Source organism: Charadrius vociferus, unplaced genomic scaffold (assembly GCF_000708025.1).
Source record: "Charadrius vociferus isolate BGI_N301 unplaced genomic scaffold, ASM70802v2 scaffold257, whole genome shotgun sequence".
Classification (NCBI taxonomy): domain Eukaryota; kingdom Metazoa; phylum Chordata; class Aves; order Charadriiformes; family Charadriidae; genus Charadrius; species Charadrius vociferus.
In genome coordinates, this window is record NW_009649473.1 from 2449428 (window position 1) to 2461446 (window position 12019).

The window sequence follows — 12019 nt, forward strand, 5'->3', positions numbered from 1 at the left end:
CGGCCGCCGCAGGCCGGGGCCTGGGGGCGAGCCACTTCCAGGGAAAACACCACACCGGGGGTCTGTCTCCTGCCCTTGCCTTAACCCCAACCCGTTGAAATGCGCGGTCATTAAAGCAAATGCTGATTTAAAGGGTCACGTCGTAACGCGTCTTGGTTTCGTGATGTGTTCGTGGGGAGGGGGCTATTAGCCCCTCGCCTCCCTGGCCAAGTGCACGCGCTGCGCTCACAGTTTGAGTGTGCCAGCGCTGAATTTGTCCCCGTCTCTCGTTAATGATAAAATTAGGGCATGAGAGGGAAATGGGAGTTCATATCCTGATTTTTTTCTAAGCACCGGGAGGTCCGTGTCTTGGCAAATTAACGGCAACGGTCAGGGATGGCGAGGTGCAGTTCCTCCCTGCTCTCCGGTGGTCTGGTGACAAGGGGCTGCTGCCGAACACGTCATTTTTCCTAATTAACAGTTAATGTAAACTGTGGGTTGCTGTATATGGAACAATTAACATTGAATTTTTGGATGGACACTTTTAAGCGTTTGGGGGGACAAAAAGGTTAATTTGCAACATTGCATCAGTGTTACAGGGACCTGAAAAGCAAATGCTTTAGTGTTTGGGACAAATATTAGTACCAAAGTCTTCCACTTTTCTGATTAATGTACATCTGTGACATCTGTCTTCTGTAGGAGTTGCAGGGAAAGTGGCACAATATCCTCTTCCAGGCTCGTTATTTTAAGTGTGATTTCAAGACAATACCCCTGCTGGTGATGTCCTAATAAAAGATGAGATGGGCATTTGTTGCTGATGGCAATGCTATTTACATATTTATAAACAAAAAGAAAAGAAAATCTAAAACTATATAAACAGTATATAAAATAGTGGGAAAGTATAGATATTTTATGAAAGCAAACTTTTATCAATTCTTTTCTAACCATTAGATAATGAATAAAATCACATCTCAGAAGGTTCCTTTTCAAATTCAGTAGTGTTATTTCATTAGTCCTTATTCCCATTATATATCAAAGGATCGAGGATATCTGGGGTTTTTTTAAATCCCTAATCGTAATTTGCATTCTGTGTTTTTTGTATATTGTTTGCTGTAAACTTAAGAGTGATCTTTGTGGTTCAAAGTTCCACATAAAAATGCAATTAAATGCACAAATAACTGTAAATGCCAGGTTGTTTTACTACAAATACAGTTATTACTTTATTACAGTAACTGACGTATATGCATGTGATATGTCTTGGTTGTTTATTTGTTTATTTTGCTGTTGATGTAGTTGGTAGATCTCAAAGCAGAACTCTTCCGAAAGCAAGAAGAATTCAAGAAAGAAAAGCTATTGAAAGATGCTGGCATCTTTGCAAAGCCCAAAACTTCTAATAAGGTAAAAATATTTTTCCACTGTTGTTTTTGTCATTCTTTCTCCTTAAAGTAAGGAAGTTCATATTCACATCTAAATAAATAGATACTCAAAGCTATGTTACTAATCAAATGTAAAATCTACATGATGAGGATGTTCTTTAAATTTCATTTCCCAGTGAGATTATTGTACACAGCAGAAGACTTCTCTCGTGCTTATGCCTATCTAAATCACCACTTAATCTTCAGTCCCCAGGGAGCCACAGCTTTTGGAACTATAGGAAAAGACGTTTCTTTTTTTCGCTGAGATTTTGTATGCTTTTCTGAAGGATGGAGGATGGGACAGTCTTCTTGATAAATGCTCTGCTATCTGTTCCTCTCTGTCGCGGTGTATAATAATGGATACACAATTCTCTCACAGTTTACTGCACATTGTTTTCTATTCGTTCTGTAGCTTTCTAGGAGTAGAATATAGTATTGCTGCCATATTTGAAGAACATGCAGCATTTACAGTGCTACACTGTAAACAGGCAAACTGATTGTATTTTGTATCTAAAATGAAGGTAATAGAGAATAGAAAAAATACATAGCTTTGTTATTACTTTAGTAATCAGCAGGATTGTTTTTATTTTTTTTTTTAACTTTAACATCTTTGCCAGAATAGACTTTGTCTGATTCCTGAGTGCTTTTTTTTTTTTGGCTTCTCAGCCTGTCCTTAACTATTATATATACACACTGCAATCTGTGTAATTTTAGGACATACCTGCTGCATCCTACAGCACAGTAGTCTCAAGTCAAAACATGTTTAAGGTGTTCTTTAAAAAGTCTTTCATGATCCATTTGCAGTGTTTACATTATAGAGTTTAAATCTTTTTAATCATTATCATTTCAATATTTTTATTTATTTATTTATTTATTGTTATAAAATGGTACTCCACAGAAACCAAGCATCTGGAACAAACAAAACACAGGAGTTGCAAATCGAGCTGAGAAAGATGTTGAACAGAAGACAGAAGAGGAGCATATATTAGATAAATCAAGGTAACTCTTAGGCTCTGTAAGAAAGGAATGCTTTGTAGAATTTGTTTTTCAGTGTTTAGGAAAGCACATAAAGCAAGTTATGCACTTTTTGGACCAGCAATTCTCATTAGACCAACCAGTAAGACCAACATCAATTCCGTGCTATTTACTGATAATGTACAAACTGCATCCCAGCAGTCTCATGCCTTAGGGATATCTGCCCTCACATTATCATAGCTGTCTGACTGTTTCAGGGTACTCATTTTTGAAAGTCATCTGTAGAATTAAAAGCCAGGGCAGCAATACATTAGAATTGCATAGCAGAGTGTTTCTTGGACTTGACAGAAAATGACTCGCTCTTTTGCAAGATTTACCTCATCTTCTAAATGGGTTAGTTGTACAATACGATAAATGTTGAAAATGCAATTTATAAGCCATTTGCTGTTTTTCTGTAAGCAGTTCTTTGCTATTCAAAATTGCCTTCTACCATTCCAGAAATTAGCTAAGGTTTATCTTCAGTTTCTAAATTTAGTGTAACTCCGTGTTACCCTTTTTCCCTTTCTTTTCTCCTGTAAAACAGTATTTCAGTATCTCATACCTCCAAATAATGATCTAGCTTCTTCCAATATCTATCTGACAGACTGTAGTAGTTAGGCAGAGGTGGAATATTTGTTATATTGTGTTCCTGCCTACTTGACAAATTACACTTAAGATAAGTCTGTAACTTCACTAAAATTATTTTCAGTATAAACTCTGGAACCAGGTATCTATGTATCTTCAGAAATGTCAGTTAAGGTTCAAAACAAAATCCAGGTATAAACATTTCAAGCACTTCTGGTACTTTCCTGTTCCATTTATCTAAGATTAAATTGGTCATTTTGAACTGCATTTCGGATTGGAGGGATTGCAATGTTGGTTTGTTTTTTTTTCTTTTTCAGGAAGAAACTAGAAGAGAAAGCAAAGCTGTATGAGAAAATGACAAAAGGCGACTTTCCCGGTGAACAAAACTTGTCTAAATGAGTATTTTTATATATATATATAAAATTGTTTGTAAAGTTCAACCTAAAAGTTGGTATTTCTGACTATTTGGTGATTTACAGCAGCTACACTATGAATTCACTGCTTGTTGTCTTACATGGTAGGGGTTTTTTTGGAGTTATTATACAAAGTGATTGAGATGGGTTATTCTGTTTTCAAAGGGAGAAAAATACAGGTGATAGAGAAAATAAAATTCCTTTTTGAAGGACAGCCTGTCCTAGTAAAGCACTATTGCCTTGTTTCACTCACTCATTCATTTAGTGGGTAGAATATGTTCTGTTTTTTCAATACAGAATCTTAGAAAAACAAAATTAATTTATTCTCTGTTATGCAGTCTTTGGATTGCATTGCTGATATTCTGTCCTGCATTCTAATTCTCGGACCTTTATGAAGAGAATGAGCGGGAGGGGAGTCTGGCTGGTCCACATGTGAATACCTGCTCCATTCTTTTCTGACACATTTAATCCCTGGCAAGAAATAATTATTAAAATAGAATTCAAATCTCCTTGCAATTAATCTCTAATATTTTCTTTACTCGTGTCCATCTTTGTCCACATGACCCCACCACTTTTCTAAAAAGTACTCTAGTGACTGCTTAATTACTGCCAACACACCAAATGTTAAGCATTAAAAAAGTATTTGAACTGTTACATAACAAACCCTATAATTCAGAAATAACAAGCAGAGAATATTTTAGTGCAAAGACTGCAACCTTTTCTGTATTGTACACAAACTACTAATTGCTTTAAAATACCCTAAACGTTCTATTCAGAAATAGAGGTTATTGCTGTGGAGCCAATTTATAGCTCCCAAGTTTGTTTGGCACTGAATGAGATTTAAGTATTCCCCAATAGTGTGGTCAAGGGCATTGCTGGCAGCTGAAAAGCTGATTGTGGCTATTTTGTATTGATTTTGTGCTCAGTCATGTTCTTTTCATGGCTGTTCTCTAAGAATTGATTTTCTGCCTTAGATGAAGAAACTGAGGATTTGTACCTAGTGGATTTCACTCAGAAGATCATAGACAAACAGCACGAAGTACAGGAACTGTATCGGAGTGAAGCTGCTGGAAAGACTTTAGAAAAAGAGACAGATGATGAGGAAACTCAACCTGAAATGGAAATACCACCACCCGAGGACCCAGATGAAGAATGGTTGGTACTGCTGTTTGGGCTAAGCTGTTCTGTGACAATTGCATGAGAAAATTATTTTATTCACCAAAGTATGTTGAGTGGCAGGTTTTTTTTTTTTTTTTTTTTTGCTAAATACACATTAAGAAGAGGTGGTAACATTCTTTGACTCATGTCTCATCAAAAGACAGTCCTTCATGTTATTTTCCTTTCCATGTAGGTAACACTGCAATAGAATCTACATCCAGGATTATGAAAAATAGCAATCAGGGAAATGTACTATAAGTGAGACATTGTAATATCCTCTCTTATTTTCTTGCATAGTTTATGGGAGTTCTGATCACAGTATTGATACAATTTTATGCTTTGATGTCTTGAAATGAAATGTACTTTAGCAAAACTTGGGGGTTTTATTGTGTCCACCTTCCTTTCTCTAATTGTGTGTGACTTGCAAAATGAGTAGTCATTTTCATTGTATGACCTCCTCTTAAAGGAGAGAAACGTCTGATTGGAGAAAGAACATGATTTTCCAGCATTTCTTCCACTGCTCACATCAATGACATGCATGATTATTAATATATTGTCCATCTCATTGAGGCCATGTCCTAATGGCGATATTTGGATCCTAGCATAATTAATGCTAATTATTCTGCAGTGATCTTTAGTAACATCTAGTTACGTATTTACTACAGGAAATGCAGCCTTTTTTTTTTCCCTACGTTATAATAAAAACCAAAGGGAATTGATGATATACCTCACTGTAGATATCCTTAGAAATTATGTGAAAGACTTAACTTACTAAAAGCACAGTTCTTTAAAAGTTTGGGGTTTGGGGAACTAGATTGCCAGTCATACTTTTTCAAATGTAATATTCTTTAGAATGGGATAATTGAGGCAGCTTGATGCCGAAGAACTTTCTAGCATTACAGGACAATAAGTATAGCTCTTAACAGCTTTTTCGACAACTGTAAATTAAGTCTTTGGTACTATAAAAAGTTGAATGAGAAGCACAGTATGTGCTTCAAAGGAACGTTTTGCTTGCATTTTAGTCAGCCTTTGTTATGTCAGTTGAATGAACACTATCAGCCTATTCCAAATGAGCTTTAGACTGATAATTGAAGTATATTGTAGCAATTTCATATCTGCAAGAAGTCAATGCCACATCATTATTTTCACCATGGGAAGCAAGTACTAGGCTCAGTTTTATTTTGGTGTGAAAAATACATGACATTGTAACTTTTGAACATTTTTTTACACCATTTTATTGCCAAAGCAAAGAGCCAGCTCAAAGTGAGACTGAGTCAATGTCTGTGATAACACTGTCATATGCCCTGTTCAGAATGTATCCTCTTAACCTGTGAGTCTGTTAATTGAAAGGTAGAAGAAACTGTCACACATGGAGAGACTGAGAGGTGATGAATACTCTTTGGAAATTATTGCTGCTTCTGTCTAAGAGTTCTCTAAATCTGCAAATAGAAGTTCTACATCAAATTTCCTTTGCTTTCATTGCAGGGTTGACTATGTTGATTTCTTGGGCCGATCTAGACGCTGTATGAAGAAGGATTTGCCAAGTCTACTTAAAATGGATCAGGAACTTCAAGGGAAAAGGTGTGGTTTCTCTAACAGAAGTGCATGTTCCTTGCAGTATTTAACATACATTTTTCTAACGAGAAGGAAGAGAGGCTGTTCTTTGTTATCCTATTCTCAATCCAGAATTGTTGATGCTACTGCTTTCTCTTTACACCAACTTCGGCTGGTTACGACATTGTGCCTTAAAAAATAGACAGAGTAGCTACAGAGCAACAGTACATGACTGTGATTTAATTATAAATTCATATAGTATTCCAAGGCTTCTATTTTATTTCACCCTGGCAGTTCACCATTTGAAATACGTGGCTGGTGTATTGGTTTTGAATTGCAACAGAATGGAGGCCATGGATATCAAAAGCCAAAATGAAATTTTTAATAAACTACTGAGGCACACTCTTTGATGTAAATGCTGACCAAACCTAAAACCTCACTTACGGAGCATAGCTTACAGAGAAGGGTTCTAATAAATTGACTTAGCAATCTCTCAGATATTTGATGCATTTTTTAAAACTATGGTCCTTGTATGGAGATTGTGTTCTATTATACCTTCCAGAAAATGCCAGAGAAGTGATTCCTGGTTCTGTTTAACCTGGAAACTGATTATAGTCTTTTAGCAATTCCAAATTCATCATCCAAGTTCAGCATTCAAAGTGAATTTGTTAGATCATCATTTGTTTATTTTTGCTCTTCTGTTAAACAGCTGTTTAACAGCTCTTTTGTTAAAATTGTTATGGCAGCACTGAAAATTGTTTTCAGGAAATAGACTAAGGGCACCACACAATTGAGCCTTTATTGTTGTTAAAGTGAAAATTCTTTTACACTAACTACTCATTAGCGTGTTCTCTATATTTTAAACATAAGATGGAGAACATGAGTGCCTTGAAACTGTAGTCTCTGCATTGATATGAATGACATTGGTCAGCAAAACCGGCTTTAGCTAGACAATAGAAAAAGAAAAGATACTGCTGCTTCTCTTGGGAAAACAAAAGTGTTTCCCCTACTGGGTATTAATATTTGGCATGGACTTCTAGGGTAAATTTTCTTCTAGGTTAGCTTTTTGTTATTTCAAATACCTTTCACTTTCTTATGTTAAATTTGAAATGTTTCGATATGTGGTTGCCCCAACAGATGCTAATAAAAGTGATTATATCATCTCCCATTCTGTGATTTCATAATAATTTCATAAAGCCTGTAAGAAATTATGTGATTTTGTTTAAGTCTTTTAATAACTTGTTGTGCTAGTACCTTGTTTCAGAGGTAGTTTTGTATTTCTGTCTTCACCATATACCATAGTCATCAATGCTGCATCACTAAATGGTGCCTACAGTGATCTATGTTTTGTAAAAACTGCAACAGTGCATCAGACCCGATCACACTTTCACTGTTTGTTACGGTAAAAATGGTAAATTCTGCTCTGTAATGCCTAACTTTTTCTTCTTTTCTTTTTTTTTTTTTTTTAATTAGACAAGGCCCTGATGGGAATACTCTCTTATCTGAAGACATGAGGAGAGAACTTCAGAGGCAGCAGTGGGAAAAAGAAGAAGAAGAAGCCCTCAGAAAACCCATGGGACCCATACATTATGAGGACATTCGAGAAAACGGTAGACTTCCATACTTTATATCACCAAAGAGATTAGTTTTAGAGAAAGCAAGGGAAAATCACTTCTTGTGCCTGTACAGCAAAGTGTAGGTATGTGTTAAGCCACATGTGTAATAACCATTCAAATTACCGATACATAAATCTAGATTTATTTTTCTTCAAATTCTATTTTTCTCAAATGTTTTTTTTTCCAAATTCTCCTGTTTTCTCCTTCAGGAAGCTTCACTTCGCACCTCATCTAAAACAAGCCCTTTTTAGCCATCTAAAACTAATGTGGTGTATGTTGTTGGTTGCCTGAAAGCAGGGTTTATGGTGCTTGTAGTTACTGTCAATGATAAATGGAGTGTAACTTAAATTTATTTATTTTCTTCTTATTTTCAGAGGCTAGACAGCTTGGTGTTGGTTACTTTGCCTTTTCTCGTGATAAAGAACTTAGGAATAAACAACGGGCAACACTGGATATGTTAAGAGAGCAGGTATGAGTTCAAAGAGCAAACTGGGGTACAAAGGCATCCTAGTTTCAGGGGTCACTGTGTTTGATTTGTTGTATAGGTCTTCTACTACGTGATGCCTGCAGCTGACTCCAAAAAAATTGGGCCTCTTTTTTGCTGTTGAAACATGGTACTTGATGAGGATTGCTTTTAGTTGTTTAGTGAAGGAAGATATGTAGTTGATTATAATAACAAAGGAAGATTAACTCATGTTTTTCTTTGCTGTTAAGACACTTGATCAGAGAACTAAACGAGAACAGCTGAAAGAAAAAAGGAAGGCAGCTCTCGATGCAAGACTGTCTAAACTTCGAGCACGGAAGATTAAGAAGTTAAGGGAAGCTGGATTAGAGGAAGAGGCAGAAAAATTGGAGAATGGAGGTATGATCTGCTGCCTTTTTAAGTTAAATACTTGATATTTTATCTTGTACTTGATCAATGGATAGGCATACTCTAATTGATCGAGGTTTGGACATTCAATATATTGATATATTATATATTCTATATATACAATTAGTATAACTGTCAAGATAGTGAGAGTTCATATAATTGCATGTAGATAGAACATCATGCCAGAAATCGCTTAATAATGCAGGTAGAAGTGCACTATGTAGATTATAGGCTTTTTTTGATTTGCATCTGATACCAGGAATTAAGTGGGTTAATTATGCAGGTTGAGATTAGAGCTGCTGAAATTTTACTGGCTTTTTCTGAGGATGAGATAGAATAAAAAGCAGTAACAAGTTAATTTTGACATCATATACATTTCTACAGTTTCACCGCAGTCTGTAAACGGGACATACAGCTGACTTTAGGATTTAGGATGATGAATTTGAGTTCTGATCCTCGCTCTGCACTGTCTCCCTTATGACACTGCAAGTCAACTTGTAGGCTCTGTCTCTCACTGTAAAATGTAGCTAATATTTCACTGTGTCAGAATTCTGGGCAAGTGATTAACTGTGAAGTGTTCTGGAAATGAAGAATGATAGTGTGGCACTGCTGCTACTGTTGTTCAGAAGAATAAAAGTGCAAATTGTTTTCTCCAGTAAACAAAATGGAGATAACGTGCTAATGTTCTTATTTTTACCTAATTTTCTAGCTTCAGTGTAACACTAGGCACATTCCTTTTTGGGTTATTAGGCAATAGATTTTCAGCAGTCTTTGATACAACTACAAAGCTAATGAAGTGTCTCTTGGTAGATACGCTTCCTGATTTTCTGGCTTACCCATTATCTTTTCTGAACTTATATGCGGTAATTAAAAAAAAAAATCACCTCCCCACTCAGATGCATTTCATTATTAGAACAAAATTAGATCGCTAGTATGAGCTCTATAAATGCAAATAACTCTTGCTTCCTATTCCTCCTATGAAGTTCATGTAGATTTTATCCCATTACTAACAAAAACTACTATGTCTTTCTGTAACATAGAGTTGAAAGCTGTTGCTGATGAACCAGAAGCTCCAAGAGTTACTGCAGCAAGTAGAAAGGTAGAAGTTGTCATCCAGGAGAGAAGAGATACAAAGCCTGGTGTGCCTTACGTCCGAGAATGGGATAAAGGCAAAGGTAAGGAAATGCAGATTCAGAAACATTGTTTGGAAGCAGTGTGCACACTGCTGATTTCATTTCTGTTTTGTGACCAAGTATGGCAAACCTGATAAGCAATTAAATACTTTCTCCCTTAGTATTGATGACTGTCTAGTGTCCAGTGCAGTGATTGATAAGGCATGCCTGAGTGCCAGTAGCTGCTATAACATCCCCATAATTTCTTCTATATGAGTTATTCCATTTCTGGATGATCCAGAGCTTGACAGAATGACAAATTTCACAGTTAATAAGATTTACTGTCTTTCAATGTGATCTTTTCTTGATGTATTTCTGTAGTTTGTGCTACGTGATAGCAGGATGTGTTACACTGAAACAGGTACAGGATGATACTTAAAAAGTGATGCAAGCAGAGACCACTTCAATGCCAATGTCCTATCTTGAAGCATATTCCTTGTCACAACATCAAGTGATGGCTGTCTTCCAGATCCTTCCCAAGGCCATTAACTCATTTTGCACCAGTTATCTAAGCTCATGCACAATCTTTTAGTCTGATGCCTGTCTTCTCAGTAAAAGCAAACAAGGAATAGGCAAAGCACATAAATATCCACCTTCTTTACTACTCCCGTAAGAGCAGCATTCCTATTCTGTGCAATACTGATACTTCCAGGGTTTTTTTACTTTTCACAGTCTCTCTTTGCATTCAGTTAATGAACACTGTTGTGAGGGGAATCTTTGTGGTTCCATTAAAAATCAAAACTTTCAGGTTCTATCTGTTAAATCTTTATCATGCTGGACACTGTTTTCCGTACCTCTGAGGAAACCTAGTATCTGACTGACACTCAAGCAGCCCTGTACTACACAACAAATATTACATTCAGAAAGTAGAAGACGGCTTACTCTGAAACGTGAAGTAAAATAACTGTGGTTCACTGAACATAAATGTAACACAAGCATCTAAATTAGTATAAGAAGGGATAAGCAAAAATCTTCACTCTCTTAGATGCTCTCCTCCTTACTATTTCATTTTTTTTTCTTTATTTTTACCAAAGCAAAGGAAAAGTCCTGCTCTGATTGGGGCTCTATTTTGCTACATCAGAAAAATGTCTAGCCCTCATGTATCAAAATTTTCTACTTAATTTCTTACAGAAGTCTTGATAGACATGAATACTGAAAAGAATTTTACTCGTTTTAGAAAATATGTTTGGGGGACATCTTTGTAGTAGGTTTTGAGGATAGCTTTTCAAGTGTGGTGATCTTCAGCTGTCATTCCATTGTAGTACTTCAGAATTATTTTTAATCAGAAATCAGCAGCTGTCATAGTAACTAGAATATCTAACACTTCTGTTGAAAAAAAAAAAAAAAAAGAAGTTACTGTTTTTCGCCTGTGTCCACTAGAGATAATATCATCACCTCCATCTTTTAATAACTACTCTCTTAATGCATTGATTGGTTTGTATTTTGATTCACCCCTAACTAATTAGTCATTTTTCATAACCAATGACCACACTGTTAAAGGCTCTTGAAGTGACTAGGATAAGTTGTGTAGAGGATGGTGGTTATCTTTACAAGATACCTCCAGTCTGCTCTGTGAAAAAAAAAAAAAAAAAGTGGTCCGTCAGCTTAGCCAGCAATCTAGTACTAGATGGAAAAATAACTTCAAATGGCTTTTCACAGCTGCAGCTTTTCTGTTTGCTAATTTGTTTTCCCTCCTTTCTGACTGATCCTGAAATTTCAGGATCCTGAAATCTATATTCAATCTACCATTTTCCCTGTTCCTAACAGAATTGATGTTTGGACAATGGTCAAAGAAACAGGAAGAACTCAGAGATGAGCGAGATCCAGAATTTGCGCCACCTTCTGATTACTTTATGGGACAAAAGAAAGATGATAATTACAGAACTCAGAATTTGAACAGTCCTGAAACATCCTCTGAAAAACTGGAAACGGAGACAGCACAAAAGCAACAGATGCCATCAGCGCAGGCCAACAGCAGCAGCACTGAAGGTGTGCCACCATCAGTGCAGGCTTACAACAGCAACGTTCAAGATCAGTCAGCATCAAGAGAGGCCTGTGGCGGTGACACTCAAGATGTGCCATCTTCAGCGGAGGATGACAGCAGCGATGATGAGGATACGCTGCCATCAGCACAGGCTTATGGCTATGGTGCTCGAGTTGTGCCGCCATCAATGCAGGCTTACGGCTATGGCGCTCAAGATGTGCTGTCATCAGTGCCGGCTTACAGCTACAGCACTCATGA

At 36.6% G+C, this 12019-nt stretch overlaps 1 protein-coding gene across 1 annotated transcript in view; it reads left to right on the top strand.

Moving 5' to 3' along the window:
• Window positions 1-12019, top strand: part of CCDC174 (coiled-coil domain containing 174) — a 46587-nt gene extending 34568 nt beyond the window's left edge. Inside the window, 11 exon segments of the mRNA XM_009889892.1 lie at window positions 1273-1377; window positions 2293-2393; window positions 3311-3369; window positions 4381-4561; window positions 6050-6150; window positions 7597-7728; window positions 8109-8203; window positions 8449-8596; window positions 9646-9780; window positions 11545-11910; window positions 11913-12019. Of these exon segments, the coding sequence (XP_009888194.1) occupies window positions 1273-1377; window positions 2293-2393; window positions 3311-3369; window positions 4381-4561; window positions 6050-6150; window positions 7597-7728; window positions 8109-8203; window positions 8449-8596; window positions 9646-9780; window positions 11545-11910; window positions 11913-12019 (1530 nt within the window).